Source organism: Hemiscyllium ocellatum, chromosome 26 (genome assembly GCF_020745735.1).
Source record: "Hemiscyllium ocellatum isolate sHemOce1 chromosome 26, sHemOce1.pat.X.cur, whole genome shotgun sequence".
Lineage (NCBI taxonomy): Eukaryota > Metazoa > Chordata > Chondrichthyes > Orectolobiformes > Hemiscylliidae > Hemiscyllium > Hemiscyllium ocellatum.
This window is the reverse complement of record NC_083426.1, coordinates 53,506,018-53,527,840: the sequence shown is the minus strand read 5'-3', so window position 1 is coordinate 53,527,840 and position 21,823 is coordinate 53,506,018. Positions and strand designations below refer to the sequence as shown.

At 47.7% G+C, this 21,823-nt stretch overlaps 1 protein-coding gene across 4 annotated transcripts in view; it reads right to left on the bottom strand.

The window, feature by feature from the left end:
• Positions 1 to 21,823, bottom strand: part of LOC132828474 (DENN domain-containing protein 2D-like) — an 81,304-nt gene that overhangs the window by 21,420 nt on the left and 38,061 nt on the right. For 3 of the 4 annotated variants that reach the window (XM_060845636.1, XM_060845637.1, XM_060845635.1), the window contains 3 exons: positions 15,228 to 15,382; positions 11,895 to 12,007; positions 886 to 955 (listed from right to left, as the gene is read on the bottom strand). In XM_060845636.1, coding sequence (XP_060701619.1) covers positions 886 to 955; positions 11,895 to 12,007; positions 15,228 to 15,382 — 338 coding nt within the window. The remainder of the gene's footprint in view (positions 1 to 885; positions 956 to 11,894; positions 12,008 to 15,227; positions 15,383 to 21,823) is intronic. The other variant, XM_060845638.1, reaches the window with a different exon arrangement.

Sequence of the window (21,823 nt, the reverse complement as noted above, 5' to 3'; positions counted from 1 at the left end):
TAACCTTGCTTTGGGCGGCACGGTGGCACAGTGGTTAGCACTGCTGCCTCACAGCGCCAGGGACCTGGGTTCAATTCCCGCCTCAGGCGACTGACTGTGTGGAGTTTGCACGTTCTCCCCGTGTCTGCGTGGGTTTCCTCCGGGTGCTCCGGTTTCCTCCCACAGTCCAAAGATGTGCGGGTCAGGTGAATTGGCCATGCTAAATTGCCCGTAGTGTTAGGTAAGGGGTATATGTAGGGGTATGGGTGGGTTTCGCTTCGGCGGGTCGGTGTGGACTTGTTGGGCCGAAGGGCCTGTTTCCACACTGTAAGTAATCTAATCTAAACAGACCATGCCTCTAGGGATTCTTTTGACCAATCTCCAACCAACAGGCCCCTTTGGAGAGGGTCTAGACCTTCATGACCACATGACCAACCGTCCCATGCAGCCAGCCTGGTCTGGAATAGTCTGGAGTTGGGAAAATCCTGGATTGGAGTCGACATTCCCAACATTCAGACCATGGCTTTGTAGTTTAAAAACTCATTCATTCATGGGATGAGGGTGTCAGTGGCCAGGGCAGTATTTATTGCTCATTGGGTAATTAAGAGTCAACCACGTAGCTGTGGGTCTGGAGTCACATGTAGGCCAGACTAGGTAAGGTTGGCAGTTTGCTTCCCAAAAAAACCATTTGTTAATGAGTTATTCTGACAATTGACATAGTCATCATTTAACTAGTTTAGACAGAACCTTATCTATGGAAGGATATTGATGAAGGTATCCCAAGATGCTTCAAACACCCTGCCTTTTGAAGCCCAATGAGAAACATTGTAAATACCATCAGCTTTGGCCGAGGAGAGGGAGCTGGGAGGTGGAGAGAGAATGGAGCAAACCTGAACTGGACCTTACCAAGAGGCGTCGGCAATATCCAAACTTCCTGCTGCCATGAACGTTAGTCAGGACAAAGGAGAAGGTTTCACTGGAAAAAAAGGAAGAACATTTTGTCCAGGAATGAGGATGGACTCACAATGATGTGCATTAATGTACAGAGAGTGTCACATGATAATTCTAACAAAATATGATGTTTGATCACAGAAGTGGACATTAGCTTGGATGAGTACATGCTTGGTCAAAGAGGTAGGTTCTAAGGCGAACAATGGAGCAGTTTAGGAAGAGAATTCCAGAGCTTAGATCCCAGTCAGATGAGATCACGAGAGCCAATAGAGAAATGAATAAAAGCGAGATGGTTTTATGAGATGGGAACAGCTATCTCCAAGGAGGCAGGAGGGGCTTACAAAGATATGGGTAAAAGTCAGGAACATGGAGTTGTGGATTATCAGACCAGCCATGATCTCACTGAATGGTAAAGTGGGTTCAATGTGCTGAACAGCCAACTTCCTATGTCTTATAATCTTATGATCCAATAATATAAATACCAACCCTGGAGTTCCCAAATTAAATTTCATCAATGGTTTATATAATCTGTTAAAATCATTAATACATTCCTTCATTGAGTGGCTATATTCTTCAAAAACAAAGTTTTGAAGAGGGAGATGGCACAGGGCAGGGTGACACTAGGCACACAGACACACAAGATGGCCGCTGAGCCAACAACAGGCCAACTTGACATATAAGATGGCCGCCGGATCACGATATGGAGAGAAAGAGCAGAGCAGATACAGACACTGCCTGGGGCCACCAGAATGGCAGCACAATGCACCCACAACCTACCTGATTAGTTTAAGGTGGATGGGGAAGAGAATATATTTGAGTAATGAACTCTGCTCGCTGAAGTGTCTGGGTCCAGCCAACACTTTTAATAGAAATGTTAACAGCTTGATACAGACTCAAAACAAAGTGATAACAGCCAGGGCTGCAGTAATTGTCCTTCTCAGGAAGAGCATTTAGCACCTATTACTTCAGTAATGGACTTCCATGCAGACATTGAAACTGACAACGTCTGCACTGAAACTGACAATGACCAAGTGGAAATTAACAAAGGCTTCATTGGAACTGACAAAGACTGTATCGAAACTGTCAACGATTCTGCAATGATTGCCATAAACGAACCATATTACAAAGACAAGAATCCCATCACTGACCTAGAGGTGCAAAAGTTTGACACGTGCTCGGGGTTGAGAGAAGACTTGCAGCTGTCCACTGTGCTGTTCATGTCTTTCTCTCCCCGGAGCTCCGGTATTTCCTTCTACAATAAACTGTCATTGAACCCCGATTCTGACTCAGAGGCTGGTGAGTTTCCCCACAACAGTTGGCGCAGTGCGCAGGGTTCTTATTACAGGTGCCCTGGTTGAAGACCATGACCAGGGAGCCGGGTTAAGAACTGAGTTGTACCAGGCCAAGTCCAGAGTCAGACCAGGCCAAGGATACAGTTTAAAAGCTATATTGATTGTAAAGTCTGATTTGCTACAGTACAGCGTTAAATCTTTTATAAGTGCATGTCTGTGGAGAAAACGTTTAACTGTATTAACCACGGTAGAATCTGCTGCTTGTGCTGAAACAGCCAGAGGACAAAGGTACTGCCCGTCTCAAAAGCCCTGCCATAGACCGGTTATTCAGATGGGTAGCCCCCCATGTGCAGATTGGGAGTTTAAGTGGGAATTAAGGTGCCAAAGGCACTAGGAGCTGTGAAGCACAAGTGACAAGGTCAGGTAACATTGGACTCGAAGGGTGAACAAGGCAGAGTTTGGTTAGAGTTTAGGTTAAATGTTGGGTGCTATCTGTACTTGTAACTTCCAATGTGGTGAAGAGGAGGAGCTGATCACTGACCAAGAGCTAAACCTCAGTGGAGCACACGTTACCAAGATGGGGAGGGTGGAGGCTGAGTAACCATGATACCCTGGCAGCCCATAGTAATACGACAGAGCTTGAATATTGGTGGGGGCCAGGAGTGTACAGAGTCCCACCGGTAGAGAGCATGCCGGGCTAGAGGTAGGATTCTGGGCCTATCATTGGGTCAGTACTGGTGGGCAGGAGGGTAGAGGAGTCCCTGTAGAGAGCACACCCCATCGAGCCAACATTCCCAGCTGACCAGTAGGTACCAACTAGTAGAGGTGGCCGGGCGGGTAGAGGGGTCCCACCGGCAGACAGCGTGCCTTTCTAGGAGGCTGCTATGGCCGTACGGACGGTGCTGGGACAGTATTATTGCCCATGGGGTAGAGAAGTCCCCATTGGATTAGGAACACTGTACTGGTGGTGGTACCTGGAGTACACAATCTTAAATGGCAGGTCAGAGTTCAAAGGGGGATACTGCAGGTTCCCTTATTGAGAAGCACAAGGCTGACAGAGCAAAAAAAAAGAGTGGGGGGGGGGGGTTGGGACCCATCCCAGACATTAGCAAAATAAAATGGATATATAAGCAGAAAATGGAATAAAAATAAAAAGAGATGGGGTAATGTTAGTACACCAATTAGCCGGCCTAACTGAACAAGCGAGTGCCTCCAGTAGGTGGAGAAAGGACCAGGAGCAGGTTAGAGAACTGGAGGGCAGAATAAAAAATTTCAAATTTACCTCAGAAATTATACAAGAGGAGAGAGAGAGAAATGGACCATCCCCCCTCCTCGGAAACTGTCCAGCAGGAGCCAACTGCTCTCTCTGTTGGACAAACTGTGCAGAGTATCACTTAGTGCCTGTTACCAGAGGAGGCACAGGGTCGCAGCCTAAAGAGAATTATAAACCCTTCACCCCAGGGGACAGGCAGCAGATTATGGCCTCCCTGGGTAAACTACAGTCCTGGAGTGCAAACACCAGGTTCTGGGAAGAGCTGGATAGTGTATGGGTAGGACATCAGCTACACCAGAGGGACATACACCAGCTGGTCCAGGCAGCTTGCCCAGTGGACAAGTGCGGGCAGGTAGTTGGCAGACCCAATGCCACAGCAGCTGAAGGCTTTAGGGGAGGATGGTGGAAACTTGCCGTCACTGTCACAGCAGATAGATGCCCAGCAGGTCCCCTTCACTGACTTCAGAGGGAATCCAGAGGGTGCTAGGAAATACTCCCACAGACTGGAGTAGGATCACAACCAGGAAGCAGCTTAAAGGGGAAGGAGCCTCGGAATATGGGGAATGATTATTTAGGATTCCATCAGGAATGCTCAGGGCAAGCAAACCCAGATCGGGGGATCAGGCATCCATCCAAGCTTTTAAAGACGGGCTCTCTAGCACCCACCAAGCCATCCTGAAAATGGGAGGAATAGTGTCCCAGGATTTGACGACCGAGTCAAGGGGGCTAGTGGGGTGTGGGGTGCAGAAGCTCCCGCAGTAAAGAGAAGACCTATTGGAATGGAGGTGAGAGTAGAATAAAGCAATCCTACCACAGCTGTGGCCGGCAGGGACACAGTGTCAGGTCCCACGAGCAGGAGATAGACCAGAGAACAGTGTAAAATAACGCAGCCACTGCAAAAGAACAGGACACAGAAGCAGCATGCTGGGAAAAGCCTGGGGTACCCCTAAACACTACCCGGAATACCGAGGAACCGCGGGAGTCCAGAGGTCAGCAGAGGCTGACAACCAGCTGTCCCCATTCATGAGGGTAAAGGAGAGGGGAGAATTTACATACCCGCAGTAATTGGAGAGAGGAAATGAGAGATACCAGTGGACACAGCACCTGCTGTATCCATCCAAACGTACCCTTACCCCACACAAACCAAACCTACCCTGACCCCACACAAACTAAAGCTACCCTGACCCCACACAAACTAAAGCTACCCTGACCCCACACAAACTAAGTGATGCATTTAACTGGGGTAGGAGAGGATAAGACACCAGCTTATCTCAGCAAAACTAGCCTCGTAGAAATAAACAACATACACATCCCCATGAGATTCTATGTACGCCAAAAATAACGAGGGCACCATATTGGGCAACGACCTCAAGAAAGAATATAATGCTCTAATCGATTGTGCAAAAGGCCCAGACAAGACACGTTGAAACTATTAAAGTGGCAACTGTCCCTAGTCGGAATTGGAAACTCTAAAAAGTGGGTGGGGGGGGCGATGGGGGGAGAGATTTGAAGCTATCTGCGTCTCCGTCCCCTGAACATGGGCAGAAACAATGTTAGATTCAGATCTAGTTAACATAGACCCCATAAGGGTTCCCAGACTGGAGCGCAAGCCCCACCAGCAATACCCAACAAAACCCCAAGCAGAACAAGATAGTGAAAGGACGAGTGAAACAGGGAATCCTGAGAGAAACCACAAGTACAACTTAATTCCCCAACCTGGCCAGTAATAAAGCCTGATGGGAGCTACAGGCTCACCATTGATTATACAGGACTAAATTACCCCAAATTGCATCCCATTGTAGCCACCATTTTAAATGGCATGGCCCCTGAGTACAAGGTTTGGACTGTTTTAGACATAGCCAATGCCTTCTGGTCTATTCCGTTACATCCCGAGTCACAGAAATTCACTTTCACAGTAAGGGGTAGACAGTACACATGGACTCGCCTTCCACAACAGCCCCATTTTTTCCCAACAGGGCGAGGAGCAACATCCAAAAGAGAGTAGATTTACCAGAGGGTAGCACTGCCCTGCAGTATGTAGGTGATATCCTGATTGCCTCAGAGTCCAGGTCAGGACACCAGGAAGCTTTAGGGCTAGTATTTCAAGCATCGGCAACCACAGGGTTAAAGGTCAGCCCTACAAAAGGTACAATTTGGCAAAACACGAGACTTCTACCTGGGACACCGTATATCCCAGGGAAATGCCCAACGACCACAAGGCAGCAACCCAACTGATGCCACGACCTGCCACTGTCAGGGGGGGTCAGAAAGGTCACGGGGTTATTCAACGACAGCAGAAACTTTATACCAGAGTTCGCAAAATTGGCTGAACCAATCCAGCGACTAAAGGAGGCAAGCCTGGGGCCAGAACAGGAGGAGGGACAGTCAGCTTAAAACTCAACTCCTATTGGTCCCTGGGCTAGGGCTGCCGGATCCCAGCAAGGATTTCCACATCCACTGTAATAATGAGGGAGGGGTTTTACTCCGCAGTGATCACCCAAACCATGGTAGCAGGAGAAGGCCTATGGGGTATTAAACGACAGAAGGGCCAGTGTCACTGGGTTGCCCAGGTGTGTAGCAGCCTTAGACTGTGCTGCTTGGGCAGTTAGGGTTAGTGAGCCCATAGTAATGACAGGGAATGTCAGCCTCCACACTAAACACACCCTGGTAGAGACGCTAAACACAGGGAAACTGAGGGCCAGCTCCAATATGAGAAAGACAAAGTGGGAGGCAGTTCTTTTACCCCCAGTCAGTCCGTGGTAATAGTCAGGGATACGGGAGAAAACCCAGCTTAGGGAATTCTAGACACAGGAAACCACACAGCTGTGGGGATGTAGATGGGGATGAGGATAGGGGTCAAGTAAAAAGATACCCCCCGTAGACAGTCAGAGACCCTCTTGGTGGATGGGTCATGAAAATATGTAGCAGGGTCACCCCGGACAGGACTGTGGCAAATGATAACTGGCTAACTTCTGTCTAGAAGGATTGATGGAAGTCAGTCCCACAGGCAGCTGAACTGTACTCACCAAAACATGAACTAGCAAAAGGAAAAAACTGAATATATTACACAGACATTCCATATGCCTTCAGTGTAGTCCACGACTTCATGGTGGCACGGGGTAAAAGGGTTCCCCACCGCAGGAGGGGCCCCTATCAGGCACCAATTAAGAATTCCCGCACTATTGCGTGTCTGTGAACAGCCAAGAGGCTGCAGGAATAAAAATAAAGGCCCATCAAAACGAGCCAGCAAGAGACCGTCCAGGTTGGTGACAATTCAAAGGAAACCAGGCAGCAGGCCGAGCTGCTCAGAAAGCTCTAGAACAAGAAACCATTAACAAGACTGCAATGGCAACTATTGAATTAGTGAAAGACGCTATCCAAATTCAGCAGCTGCTGGAGGACACCCAGCAGGAAGAGAACAAACAGTGGAAACTGCAGGAAGCAAAGGGTAGGACGGTGTCTGGAGGTGAGCAGACAGGATGGTAGCACCAGTCTGTACACAGAACACATTGCTCAAACTACACCATGGGCTCTCCCATCCAGGTAGAGAGGCCATGATCGCAAGCTGAGGGAGGGAGGGGTGGTGGAAGGAACAGGAAGAGAAATGGCCACGTACTGCTGCAGATGCATGGTTTGTGTACAACATAACCCAGGGAGACCCATAAAAAAGTTAGGATGGGACACCAGCCCAGACCGAGGGGACCCTGGGAACACCTTCAGATGGATTTTACAGACCCACGACCACCTTCCCCTGGTCATCATAAACCAATGAGGCCACTGCAGCCAGAATATTAGCAGGAGGTAATCCCTCGGTGGGTGGGTGGGGGGGGGGGGGGGGGGGGGAAGGGAGATATCTCTCCAGATTGACTCAGGCCGAGGGACACATTTTACAGGCAAGGTCACGAAGGCTCTCCGCCAATTGCTCGGCATTGAACAAACATTCCACATCCCCAATCACCTCCAGAGCTCAGGGATGGAGGGAGGGAAAGATTAGAACGCTCAGAAATACTTCAGCTAAGGCAATGCAGGCTTCAGGCAGAACATGGGCTGAGGTGCTGGCAGCTATACTAATGAGATTAAAGAGCCGTCACGAATCAGGCTAACACCATCTGAATTAATGACCCCTGGGCGAGCAATGTAATTGTCAGAGACAATAATCACAGGTGGCACCGATGTGGGTCCACTAAACGACATGCTGCCAAATATTGTCTAAGGATTAAACACCCAATTGAAAGGGATGCAGTAATTTAACAGAAACCAAACAAAGGACAAGGCCGGGGAACTCAGAATCTTCCCTGAGGTCCCAGCAGCAGGAAGCTGTGTCCTGGTGAGAGCACTGCCCAACAACCCAGGCTCTGCTCCAAAATGGAATGGACCATGCGACGAGGTAATAAGTGGGCACACCTGGATGTTAAAGGAACAGGCACATGGAAGCATTGGGCCCGACTAAAACTGTTTAAAGACTCCTGCGACCAAACTAATGTCATTGACCACTCCCCAGGGGCAAGCAGCAAAGATGGACAAGACGGTCATCCCAGGGGAATACCGAAAACAGAACACGGCATGACTGCACCTCCCAACGGGAACAAAGACTTTACCTGATTTTAACGGTAACATGTACATACCTATCTGTATTTCATTGTATTTAGGTGTCCCGGCTGGCAGGAACATGTTCGGGTTGGAGGGTAATCTCTTCTATAAGACCCACCGAAGCCAGCATGGGAACGGAGCATCCGGTCAGTGGGAGCCCTATTTGTGGCCACCCTGGTGTGGGCCCTTAGTGACCTGTATACAGTAGGACACCTCGGCAGCACCGTGTTAGGGGCAGATAGGGAAATACAAGCGGGGACGCCAGGGTTGGGGTGTGAAACTGGGCAGGACCACCAGCCCATGGGGCCAGCCTAGGGAAAGGAAGACCCATTTCAAACCCAGTAACTACCCACTCTGTTTCACAGGACAGGGATGGGGATGAGTTTATGCTCTAGTTCCCAAAAATGCCTTATGCGCCCGACAGTGCACTGCGTGCTGCACGGTCACCAGGGGACAGTTTACCTGTACCTGCAGAGAGCAGGCGTGCTGGAATGTTTATGTGGTCACTGCAATGACACCCATGTCAGCTCGGCCACATGGACGCACCCATTCAATAATTACCAGCTCAGGGGGATCGGGGGAGACATGGGGGGACAGGAACACAAGGACAGGACAATGTCTGTTACTCAGTGGCAATGAGCACAAAATGTGCAACAGACACCCCAGACCTGTTTGCAGTAGGGACACTGCACCCCTAACTGCACCATGCCCTAGCAGGGGACATATTCAGAGAAGGATAGTGACCCGCTCCATCAGTCAGGAGTTCTGTGCTGACTGGCAGGCCCCCATCACTTTGGGGCCATCACTGGGATATGGATTTCTGGGATCTCTATCTCTGGGCGGGGGGTGGGGGCACAGCAGGAGTGGTCAGCACTAAAAACCAAAATCATCTTGTGACCCGAGTCTCCTTGGCAACAGTACCACGAAAGCTCTGGAAGCAATTAATACAGAGCTGGCTGAACTCCGACCCTGCACACAGCAGACACGTTACATGGGAGATGATCAGTGAGCACAGCAAGGGGGAGTGTGTACAGTTATTGGTAACAATTAAAGTACCCATGGTATTGATGCCATTAAGAATATCCAAGAGCAGCTGGACAGTTTCCGACAGGGAACCACAATTACAGACAGCTGGCTAAACTGGTTGCTGGATAAATCTTGGGGACCCTATTTGATACAGGATAGTTCTCATTGCACTCATGCTGGTACTCTGAGAGCGCCTTGGCTGTTTAAAGCTCTGCTGTAAGGCGCTGCTGTATCAGCAGTAAGTGTCACCACAGAAAAGCCCTCCAGTGAAAATGGCCCTCCATGATACCCCTTGGGAGGGGGAGCTCCTAGAGATGACCTACCTCTACATGTAAATTGGGTGGTCTGCAGGAGATCTCCAAAGTCACCTCCTTGACCACAAAAGGGGGGAGTGAAGAGGGAGATGGCACAGGGCAGGGTGACAATAGGCACATGGACACACAAGATGGCCACTGAGTCATCAACAGGCCAACCTGACACATAAGATGGCCGCCAGATCACAATATGGAGAGAAATAGCAGAGCAGATACAAACACTGCCACCAGAATGGCAGCACAATGCACTCAGCCTAATTGATTAGTTTAAGGCAGGTGGGGGAGAGAATATACTTGAGTAATGAACACTGTGCGCTAAAGTGTCTGGGTCCAGCCAACACCTCTTATAGAAATGCTAACAGTTTGATACAGACCCAATACGAGATGCTAATAGCCAGGGCTGCAGTAATCGCCCTTCTCAGGAAGTGCGATTAGCGCCTATCACTACAGCAACGGACTTTGGCGCAGACATCGAAACTGATAACACCTACACTGAAATTGACAATGACCACACGGAAATTAACAAAGGCTGCGCTGGGACTGACAAAGGCTGTATCGAAACTATCAGCGATTTTGCAATGATTGCCATAAACTAACCTTGTTACAAAGACAATAATCTCATCACTGACCTACTGTATCACAAGAGGTGTCAATGTTTCTTGACATGTGCTCCGGGTCGAGAGAAGACTGGCAGCTGCCCACTGTGCTGTTGGCGTCTCTCTCTCTCTCTCTCTCCCTGGAGCTCTGGTATTTCCTTGTGCAGTAAACTCTGTCGGTGAACCCTGACTCTGACTCTGAGGCAGGTGTCGTTCCCCACAACAGTTTAATGATATCTACTAGGCATCGAACAGGTCACCATTCAACTAATTTAATAGGTGCCCCAAAGCTCCAATAGTATTCAACTGATGGGCACCCACTTAATACAACACATCCAATTCTGCTTATTTTAGGAAGCAATAATATCAAGACCATAACGTGTTCTGCCTTTGGCAGGTACGTAACACGTATCAGACTCTCTTTGACCTGGTTGTTTCGTTTCGACTCTAAGGTTAACCACATCCTGACAATAAATACTTCCTCTATTCTGAGGAAAGGTCACTTGACCCAAAGTGATAACACTGATTTCTCTCCACAAATGCTGCTGGACCTGCTGAGTTTTCCCAGCAATTTGTTTTTGTTTCTGATTTACTGCACCCGCAGTTAGACAATAGGTGCAGGAGTAGGCCATTCTGCCCTTCCAGCCTGCACCACCATTTAATATGATCATGGCTGATCATTCTTAATCAGTTTCCTGTTCCTGCCTTATCTCCATAACCCTTGATTCCACTCTCCTTGAGAGCTCTATCCAACTCTTTCTTAAATGAATCCAGAGACTGGGCCTCCACTACCCTCTGGGGCAGAGCATTCCACACAGCCACCACTCTCTGGGTGAAGACCACACAGCCACCACTCTCTGGGTGAAGACCACACAGCCACCACTCTCTGGGTTATTTCAGTTTCCAGTAAACATTTGCATTCAGCCACTTTTAACAAGGGCTATGGGATCTCATTTTCTGACTGAATCTGTTTTGTGGCTTCCAGGTCATTATCCTGTGCTATATCTCAGAAATCCAGTCGGGGAAGGAGAGAACATGTGCCATTCTCTGCACTGGCACACATTTATTTAGTGTTTCAACTTGCAAGCACCATCTAACCCAGACACCACAGGTTCACTCCCTGTCTGTTTCTAGAGACTCACTTGAAGCCCTGGTTGCTGCCTGCAGACAGTTAAATGCAAGAGTTTGGGGATGACAGTAAGGTTGGAAATGGAGTCGGTTTATAAACACAGAGGAGTCAAAGTTGGGTTTTGAACATGCGAGTGTGTTCTTTGAGGAGTGAATGAGTTATTTGGAGGGAGGTGTGCTGTTTGAGGGTGACTGAGGAGAGGGCAGGTTATTGAGGAGGTGTCATTGATGACCACTTGAAAGGATTGGAATCAGCGCCCGAGGAGAGAATTGACAACTTCCTGACACAGACCTTGGGTTCTTCACCACAATCAGGACCGGAGATGTGAAACATCTGGACACAGACTGGAATTTCCCAGCACAGGACCTGGCAACTCTCTACTCCAGAGCTTCGAGGTGCTTGTGGGTGACAATGTAGGTGAAGCTATTATAGGACTGTTACCGAGGGGTTAAACCAACACCCCGCGTACACTGTCCAGTTGACACTCATTACCTCATGGATGAAGAGCAGGGAGCTCGCTCTCCTGCCCCAGAGCAATGTTATTTATTCAATAAAGATTACACGGTCATTATCACATTGCAGAATCGGCAGCTCCTTTTCCGACAACAATGTCTACTCTTCAAAGTATTTCAACAATTGTGATATGTTGGGACATTGAGGCCATAAGGCTCCTTCTTTCCCTCACACGTGGATTCAAGAAATAGAAGCTTTCCAAACGTGACAGGAAATGAAAAGGACACAAACCTCTCGTATTCAGTGAGTGGCGCCCAGGTGTTGCCATCTGGAAAACAAAACAGTGGAATCGCCTTCAGTAAGCTTTCCTCCTCCTCCCTCTGTGAACGAATCAGATTCTCCCTCTGAAACAAAAGGAAACCTTCAGAGATCTGACACATGCACCCCCCCGCACCCTCTCCCCCCCCTCCCCCAAACCAACACACACACTGGGGACCCCCCACACTCCCAGGACCAGCCCAGCCACTGGGCTACACTCCCCTGACGTGACCCCTACTGCCTGGACACAGGAGGATAGTGACACTGGAATAGTAATCAAAGGACCTAGGCTCATGCTGTAGGGACACGGGATCAAATCTCACCGGGGGCAATTGGTGACACGTAAATTAAATTCAGAAATCTGGAAGTGAAAGCTAGCCTTTGATCCTGATAACTATCGTCAGTTGTAATAAACAAACCTACCGATGCCTTGCAGGGGAGGAAACCTGCTATCCTTACCTGGTCTGGTCTGCACGTGACTCCAGACCAATAACACTTAATCAGACCACAAGGAGGCCATTCAGCCCATTGAGTCTGCTCTGCTTTTCAATGAGATCACAACTAAACTGGTAATTCTCCACTCCACTTTCCTGCCTTTTCCCCATGACCCTTGATTCCCTTATTGACTAAACATCATCTCTGGGATACACGCCCAAACGACCCCACCACCGGCCACTTCAATTCCCCCTCCCAATCTGCCAAGGACGCGCAAGTCCTCGGCCTCCTCCACCACCAAATCCAAGCCACCAGACAACTGGCTTCATCCTCCGCCTTGGGACCCTTCAACCACACGTCATCAATAGCGACTTCACCAGTTTCCTCATCTCCCCTCCCCCCAGCTCCAACCCTCCAACTCGACATTGCCCTCTTGAATAGTCCCACCTGTCCATCTTCCTTCCCATCTATCTGCTCCACCATTGCCTCTGACATATCACTACCCTCCCCCCACCACTAGCATCTACCTATCACCTTCCCAACTACCTTCTCTCCACCTCCCCCACCCCATCCTCCTATTTATCGCTTACCCTCCTTTCCTCTCCCCCTACATTCCTGATGAAGGACTTATGCCCGAAACATCAATTCTCCTGCTCCTTAGATGCTGGTTTTCCAGCATCACATTTTTCGACTCTGATCTCCAGCATCGTACAGTTAATGGTAAGGTCCTAGGGAGTGTTGCTGAACAAAGATTTTGGAGTGCACGTTCACAGCTCCTTGAAAGTGGAGTCACAGGTCGATAGGATAGTGAAGGTGGTGTTTGGAATGCTTTCCTTTATTGGTCAGAGTATTGAGTACAGGAGTTGGGAGGTCATGTTGCAGCTGTACAGGACATTGGTTAGGCCACTATTGGAATACTGCGTGCAATTCTGGTCTCCTTCCTATCGGAGAGATGTTGTGAAGCTCGAAAAGGTTCAGAAAAGATTTACAAGGATGTTGCCAGGGTTGGAGGGTTTGATCTATGGGAAGAGGCTGAACAGGCTGGGACTGTTTTCCCTGGAGCGTTAGAGGCTGAGGGGTGACCTTATAGAGGTTTACAAAATTATGAGGGGCATGGATAGAGTAAATAGGCAAAGTCTTTTCCCTGGGGTCGGGGAGTTCAGAACTAGAGGGCATAGGTTTAGGGTGAGAGGGGAAAGATACAAAAGAGACCTAAGGGACAACTGGTATGTGTATGGAATGAGCTGCCAGAGGATGTGGTGGTGGCTCGTACAATTGCAACATTTAAGAGGCATTTGGGTAGGTATATGAATAGGAAGGGTTTGGGGTGATACAGGCAAGGTGCTGGCAAATGGGACTAGATTGGGTTGGGATATCTGGACAGCATGGACGGGTTGGACCGAAGGGTCTGTTTCCGTGCTGTACACCTCTATGACTCTATCTGCAGTCCTCACTCCCTCCTAATTAAAAAGGAGTCTGTCTCAGCCTTGAATATATGTATGGACCCAGTCTGAACAACCCTCTGTGGTAAAATTCACAGATTCACTCCCCTCTGAGGGGAGAAATTCCTCTGCATCACTGCCTTAAATGTGTGACTCCTTATTCTGAGCTGATGCCCTCTGGCCCTAGGCTCTCCCAGAAGAGGATCCATCCTTTTCACATTGACCCTGACAAGTCCCCAAAGAATCCTGTGTCATTCAATAAGGTTGTCTCTCACTCTTCAGAATTTCAATGAGTACAGGCCCAGGCTAATCAACGTCTCCTCACCCTTCCAAACCCAATACCAGCCGAGTCAACCTTCTCTGGACTGGTTATCTTCCCTGAGATAAGGGGATCAAAACTCTTCACCGTAATTTCCAGCTGTGGTCTTACTAGAGCAAGTGAGGCCTGTAGGTGCTGGGGACCAGAGTGGAAGGTGCTGGAAAAGCACAGGCAGCATCCGAAGAGCAGGAGAATCGACACTTTGAGCATAAGTTCTTCATCAGAATGATGACTTCCCTGCTCCTCGGATGCTGCCTGACCGGCTGTGCTTTTCCAGCACCACACTCTTTGACTCGTTTTACAGCCTTATTTTAGCTAAGCCTCCCTACTTTTGTACTCCAATTCTTAACTGCCCTCTGAAACAGCCTATAGGCCATACGGTCCCAGGGCAAATAGGGCTGGGTAATAAATGCTGGCCTCACCAGCGACTCTCACATCCCACGCAAGAGTTAAAGAAGAAACCTCTCTCTGGATACTCAATCCCATTTTGAGCCGTTATTGCTGGAGCTGTGAGATATGAACCCAGGCCTCCTGGCAAAGAGTTAGGGACATTACAACTTTCCCTGCCCACTTATACCTAACTCCATTACGCACCACCCCCAAACACTTGGTCCTTCACGGTACTCCTCCTTCGCTGGGCAGCCTAAACTATAGACCAGCCAAAACACTCAGCCAGTCCAGAACACAGTGTGATCAAAGGGAGAGTTGGCATTGGTGAAAACATTTAAAAGAGACCTGGCGGTGGGGGCAACGTTTTCACACTGAGGGTGGTGTGCTTGTGCCTGAGGAAGTGGTACTGTTACAACGTTAAAATGACCATGAATAGGCAAGGTTTAGAGGGCTATGGGTCAAATGGAGCTAGTTTAGCTGAGGAGACCTGGTCAGCATAGACGAGTTGGACTGAAGGGTCCGTTTCTGCCTTGTATGAATCTATATTTGGTTCCACTATTTCCCACAACTAAATGAATGAAGTCAGGGTTCACAGCCACGAGGAAGCTTTCCGTTGATTTTCACCAAGTGGATTACTCAATAAAACGTTGCACTTCCTCCCACAAACATAATGCAGGCAGACTCACAAACAACGAAGGACTGAGGTGTCTTTTCACTCACCTTTGGAAACTGGTAGGCTATCTGTGGCTCATATGTTGCTCCAGAGCTCTTCAGAGAAACAACCACTAGGTATTCAAAGAAGAATTGTACTGGATATCGGGCCGAGTCTTGCTCCAGTTTCTTTTCTTCAACTGAAACGCTCCTCTCGATACCTGCTTTAGAAACACAGGATGCACAACTATGGACTTTCAGTCTTAAACTCCTTCGAGCTGAACTCAGCACCCTGTTTAGAGACATCCCGCGTCTTCCACATCTCAAGGTCCCTTGCATCTCCTGAGGATCAGTAACCTCCAAGCTGGCCCCATCTCCCGGTGACGAGTTCCTGTGCTGTTCTAGTGCAGACAGCAATCTCTTGTCTTGGCTCATGTCTGGGATGAGCAACAAACCTCCCTGCTCTGAATGTCAGTGATTGCTCTGCTCTGCATCTGACAGTCTCCTGCGCTGCTGCTCTCGCTGCCAATGATCTATGATTTCATCTGTTACTCTTCATACAGAGAAAAAAATATTGGGGTTTTCCCATCATTCACAAGGAAGTACACGTCGATAAACAGGTTGTGGTTAGTACAAACGTACTAATTCAAACTGTCATGGTGTTGAGCAACAGGCTCTGGGATAAAATATAGGGTAAGAAGAGACAGAGTGACAGAGATCACCAGCTCAGAAGGAAGACATTCTACTCTGACATCCTGTGGTTGGGAGGATCTGTTCAATTCCATGAATAAACTCTTGTCACTCAGTTAAGTAACAGTTAATTCCAGCCTGTGTGAAACAGAGGGGTCACTCTGTCGTTGGATTGGTGGGATGAGATTAATTAACTTTAATTAATGATTCTCAGTAAAACAGGATGCCAGGGCAAGCATTCAGCATTCCGAGTTAAATTGGCACCCTTGATCAGAGCGAGAGAGAGACAGAGAGAGCGAGAGAGAGAGAGAGAGTGAGAGAGCGACACCCTTGATCAGAGCGATAGAGAGAGAGTGAGCGTGAGCGCAAGCACGAGAGAGAGAGAGAAGGAAAGAAAGAAAGAGAAAGACAGGGGGAGAGAAAGACAGAAAAAAAAGAGAGAAGGAAGAGGTTGCTCTGGGAACTGGACAGGTGTCACTATCACTGAGCCAGAGCCCCTGATGGTGAGAGTGGGGTGAGGGGGGGGGGGGGGGGGGGGAGGTGTGCGGGATTGAGAGCAGGAAGGGGGTGAACTGAGTGAGAGCAGGCAAGGAAGCAGATAGACTGCATTCAAAACAAAATCAAAGAATAACATTACAGGAAAGCTGGTGTGTTGATCAGTATCTCTTTTGTTAATACTCTCTCTTTCCTGTATATGAGGGCGTTATCTCAACTGCGAGCTGTGAAAAAAAAGGCAATTGCTGCTGAAGTACAATTGCTAGTTATGAATAAAAGCATTAGCACGAGACATTCATTGGGAAATTAATCACTCAAACAAGCTATTAATGCAATTTGAAATGAGGGGGCACAGCCTTGTTTTGTTATGATCATGGTTGACAATTCGAGCAATGCCCTGTGGAAGCTGCAGGACCACATGGACTGGATGTGTCCCGGCCTGCTTTAGCAGAGTGTCTGAGCTGAAGGGGCATCTGGAGGTGAAGAATTTCCTGCATGCTTCAGGAGATGTTAATCAAGGAAGGAAACTCTTGATAGAAGTGGAAATGATGAGGCAATGGATGGTATAAGGGTTACTGCTCAGAATGTCCAGGGCAATAGTTGGTGAGTAACGGATCATCCATGTTCCAAGTTGGGAAGGGAAATGAGAACGATGACCTACGGGTTTAACTTAGTCTTCCCCCTAGATACAGAGGAGGTATTGGAGAATTGGGAAGTGGAAAATGTTCAAGAGAGAACCTAACTATTTCTGAACCATTACTGACACATCTCTGCAGCAGGTGGGACCTGACCGAAGCCCCCTAACTCAGATACATGGACACTACCGCTGCATCATAAGAAAGGATACAGGGATATGTTCAGTAACTCCAGAACAGCCCCTAGCAACTGGAGGCCTGGCAATTGAACATCGATTACAGAAAGAATCAGGAAACACTGACAGGAACTCAGACAGGTTTCAGCTAATTAAGAGGAGTCATACAGATGTGAAAAACTTTGATCATTTTGACTAATTTAATGATTTTTTTTATCAAGTAAAAGAGGAAGTTGATTAAATAAATGCAGTCAACGCTGCTTATGGCATTTTCGGAAAGTGTCTGACTACATAACGTTAAAAGCTCGTTAACAGAATGAAGGCTCAGAAATAGGAGGGTCTTTGTCAGCTGGGGTCAAAAAATATTGAAAAGCAGCGAGTTACTATGAAAGTTTTTTTAGACTGGAAAAGGTAACGTGATATTCAGTGGGAGCTAGTGATAGAACCACTTCATGGTTTATATAAATAACTACATTTGATATTGGAAAGCAGAGTAAAATTTCACAATTTGACAATGAAGCCAGACATGAAAATGTGGGAGCTCTATGAAAATCTGGCTTGGGAATCCACAGCCTGCTGGACTCCATCTGGGGCCTGAATAACTTCCCCATGCTTCCCCTGCACCCCCATCGATCCATGGAGCCTTGTTATCACAGGGTCCACTATGCTACACAACCCATTGCTAGCGACAAACAGTCTCCATTAACAGCTATTCAGTCTCCTAGCCTGATCGTTAACCACTTCCTTGTCCGTCCAATTGTTTTTTTTTCTCTCTCTCTCTCTCTCTCTCTCTTTGGGCTCTATTTCCACCTATCATTTAGTCCTTACCCCTCCTGCTTTGCGTAAAAGACCACTTTTTCTGAGCTACCATCAGTTCTGAGAGGGGGTCACTGGACCTGAAAGGTTAACTCTGATTTCCCTGCATAGATGCTGCCAGACTTGCTGAGATTTTCCAAGCAATTTCTGTTATTGCTTTGGGTTTCCAGCATCTGCAAATCTTTCGCCTTTTAATGAAAACGTGGCTGACAGTACAGATTCAACCAACAAACCACAACAAGATGAACGGGAGACAAGTGACACACACAGTGGGGAGAAAAATGGGAAACTGTGCATTGTGGTGAAGGAGGGAGAGGAATATTGCACATAGTTTTAAAGGGAGTGCGGAAACAGAGTGAAGTGAGAATCCACATTGATTAACCTTTGAAGGTGGTATTTTGAAAGTTTGTTTTTCAAACCATATAGGATGTTGGTTTTCAAAAAAGTAGAGGCACTGTGCAGAAAAGATTATGCTGAATCTATATAAAGGTGTGGTTAATTCACAGTTGGAGGACTGGATCAAGCTCTGGTCATCACAGTCTGCAGAAACGTTTCAGAGGAGATTTAGATGAGATTAGATTCCCTACAGTGTGGAAACAGGCCCTTCGGCCCAACAAGCCTGCACCAACCCTCCAAAGAGTAACCCACCCAGACCCATTTCCCTCTGACTAATGCACCTATTGCTATGGACAATTTAGCATGGCCAAATCACCTGACCTGCCCATCTTTGGACTGTGGGAGGAAACCGTAGCACCCGGAGGAAACCCACACAGGCACAGGGAGGATGTGCAAACTCCACACAGTCAGTCGCCCGAGGCAGTTTAGTCGAGTCATTTCAGGGTTGGGGGATTTTCACCCCCAGATCAGGTTGGGTTTGGTCTCCTGGGAGCAAAGCAAAACGAGGGGAGATTAAATAGAGGTGTCCAAGATTAAAAAGTAGATTAATTTAAAGATCAGATTGAAACTATTCCCATGAGCTGATCATGCAAGGACTCGGTACGCAAAGACTAAAGGTGTTGGGCAAGAGATATGGGAGGGATGTGAGAAATTTGAAACAAAAACAGAAGTTGCTGGAGAAACTCAGCAGGTCTGGCAGCATCTGTGGAGAGAGAGAGAGAAAGCAGAGTTAAGATTTTGAGTCCAGAATGTGAAAAATTTGTTTTCTACAGTGAATGGAAAAGATATGGAGGTCACTGCTGCGATGTAAGTACACTTGTAAAAGGAAATTTCCGGGACACTTGAGGGAAACAAACTCGTGTGGCTATTGCAGAGAGGTGAGGCTGGATGGGTTATTGTTCATTGTCATCAGGAGCTGATGGGCAGAAAAGACTTACTCAAATGCTACCTGGACTGGAAGGTTCAGATTTTCAGGAGAAGCCTGGATAGGCTGGGACATAATTCCCTCGAGCAAAGAAGGTTTGAAGTGTGATCGTTTAGTGGTCTATTAAGTCATGAGGGGCATAGGTGAGGAGGATATCAGCTTTCCACATTGTAGGGGAGTCTAAAACTAGGGGACACAGGTTTAAGGTGAGAGAGGTGAGATACAAAAGGGTCCAGAGGGACTTCACACAGAGGGACTTCACACAGAGGGTGGTGAGTGCCTGGAACAGGGAGCCAGAGATAGAACACAGAACATAGAACATAGATAGTGGTGGAAGCAAGTACAAGTTTGTCATTTAAGAAACAGTTGGATAGGTACATGGATGGGGGGGGGGGTATAAAAGGATCAAAGGTTAATTATAAAAATGGGCCGGCATGAACAAGTTGGGCCGAAGGGCCTGTTTCCGTGCTGGAAACCTCCAGGGCAGAATGACCTCTTCCTGTGCCATAATGCTTGCAATATCTCTAAGCTTCCCCATCTCTCTCCTTTCCCGAAAGGCTAAACATCACACAACACCAGGTTAACAACCCCCTGATGAAGGAGCGATGCTCCGAAAGCTAGTGCTTCCAGTTAAACCTGTTGGACTATAACCTGGTGTTGTGTGATTTTTAAACTTTGTACACCCCAGTTCAACACCGGCATCTCCAAATCATTCCTTAAAGTTTCTTCTTTCTGGATTGCACATACACATGTGTATTTAAAAAGGTAAATTTGAACCCGGCCTTCAGTAACTGCCCTCCTTTGTAGGTTGTGTCAATATTTGTTTAAGCAGCTTTCTACGCATACCTTGGGAAATTCGGTGTCAAAGGGACTATATAAATTTACGTTGCTGTTTGAATCAAAGGCAGGTGCATCATACATTTTCTTTTTGCACTTTTTTTTCTGATTTGCCATTCACTGCAGGGACTTTTCGGGGAATTATAGCAGAGGTGGAGACTTTTTTAAAAATCAACTCCACAATGCTGGGAGTTCCCTAAACAGCAGGCAAGATTAAACGCTCACACCTCATGTGACTCACACAGGCCGAGAGAGAAACTGTAGGATTTGCATTTTTGAACCGAGCCTGTCACAACCTCAGAGCTTCCCAAAGTGTTTTATCATCAAAGAACTGCTTTCAATATATGGACATTGCTGCAGTGTAGGACATTGAGGTGCAAATTTGGACACAGCAAGATCCCACAATGACCAGAAAATCTGTTTGGGTGACAATGATTAAGCGATATCCTTAACCATGTCACCAGGATGAACTCCAGTGTCCTTTTTACAACGTCTAAAAGAATAGGGAAGGTTTGGAGGGATATGGGCCAGGAGCAGGCAGCTGGGACGAGTTTAATTTGGGATTATGTTCAGCATGGATGGTTAGACTGTTTCCATGCTGTCTGACTCTGTCTGATCAAGATGACAGATGGTATTCAGGGTTTTACCCAAGAGTGCGGAACTGCCATCTGTGGCAGGTTACATGTTTACTGGGGGGAGGAAGGCATGGACCCATGATTTCTGACTTGAAAGTATTGTGTGAAAACAGCCCAGAGAGATACAGTGGAAGCTGCAGGAGTAACACTTGGTCAGTGATTGATCGACAGGAGCTGCACTCGCATCGCTCACTCAAGACGAGGAGCTAAGGGTGTGACATTTACAAATAGAGGCAGCATGTTCAAGTCAGGATGTCATTGAGCTCGTCTCCTGTGTTATCACCCAGATCTGGCCCTGGGTGAAACGTTACTCCAGTTAAGACAATAGCATCCAGTCCAGTGGAGGAACCACCTCAACCCACTCACTCGGCATCAGTCTCCAAACTCTCAAATGCTGCATTTGTGTAGCACCTTTTGCACGATGTCAGGGTTAGTCAAAGTCCTTTGCAGCCAATGAAGAACCTTCAAAGTGTCTATATACTGCATCCAGGGCAGAGCAATGTGATAATGACCAGACAATTGATTGGTTGTTGTGAAAGAGAAATTGTCCACAGCACTGTGGAGATGTTGTCTGATCAACTTTCAATAAATGTGGTGGGATCTTATATATCCACCTGTGCAGACAGCAACAGTTTGACACTCGGTCTCAAACACACGTCACACACCTGGAGAACCTCAAAGCTATATAATGCTGCAGACCTGACCCCATAACCCACTTAGTCCTTCCACAGCATTTTCACCCTCTTCCCTCCTGGGAGACAGTCTCCCTACAGCATTGTCCCCTTCATCCAAGTCCTCCAACTATGGAACGCAAGTTCCTCGGAGCTCCTGCTGCGTTCCCATTTCTCAAACTGAACAAATAGTCCCGCTTTAGAACGGCCAGTTTAAGAAAAATAACAACTTGACATTGAGAATGTCATAGCATAGAAGGACGTCATTCAGCTCGCACCCTCAGGGCAAGTGAGATTCAACCAGTCCCGGCATTCCGATACTTCCTTGTTACATATTTACCCAACTTCATTTGGGCAGTTTTTTGTTTTACTCGTTCAAGGCACGTGGG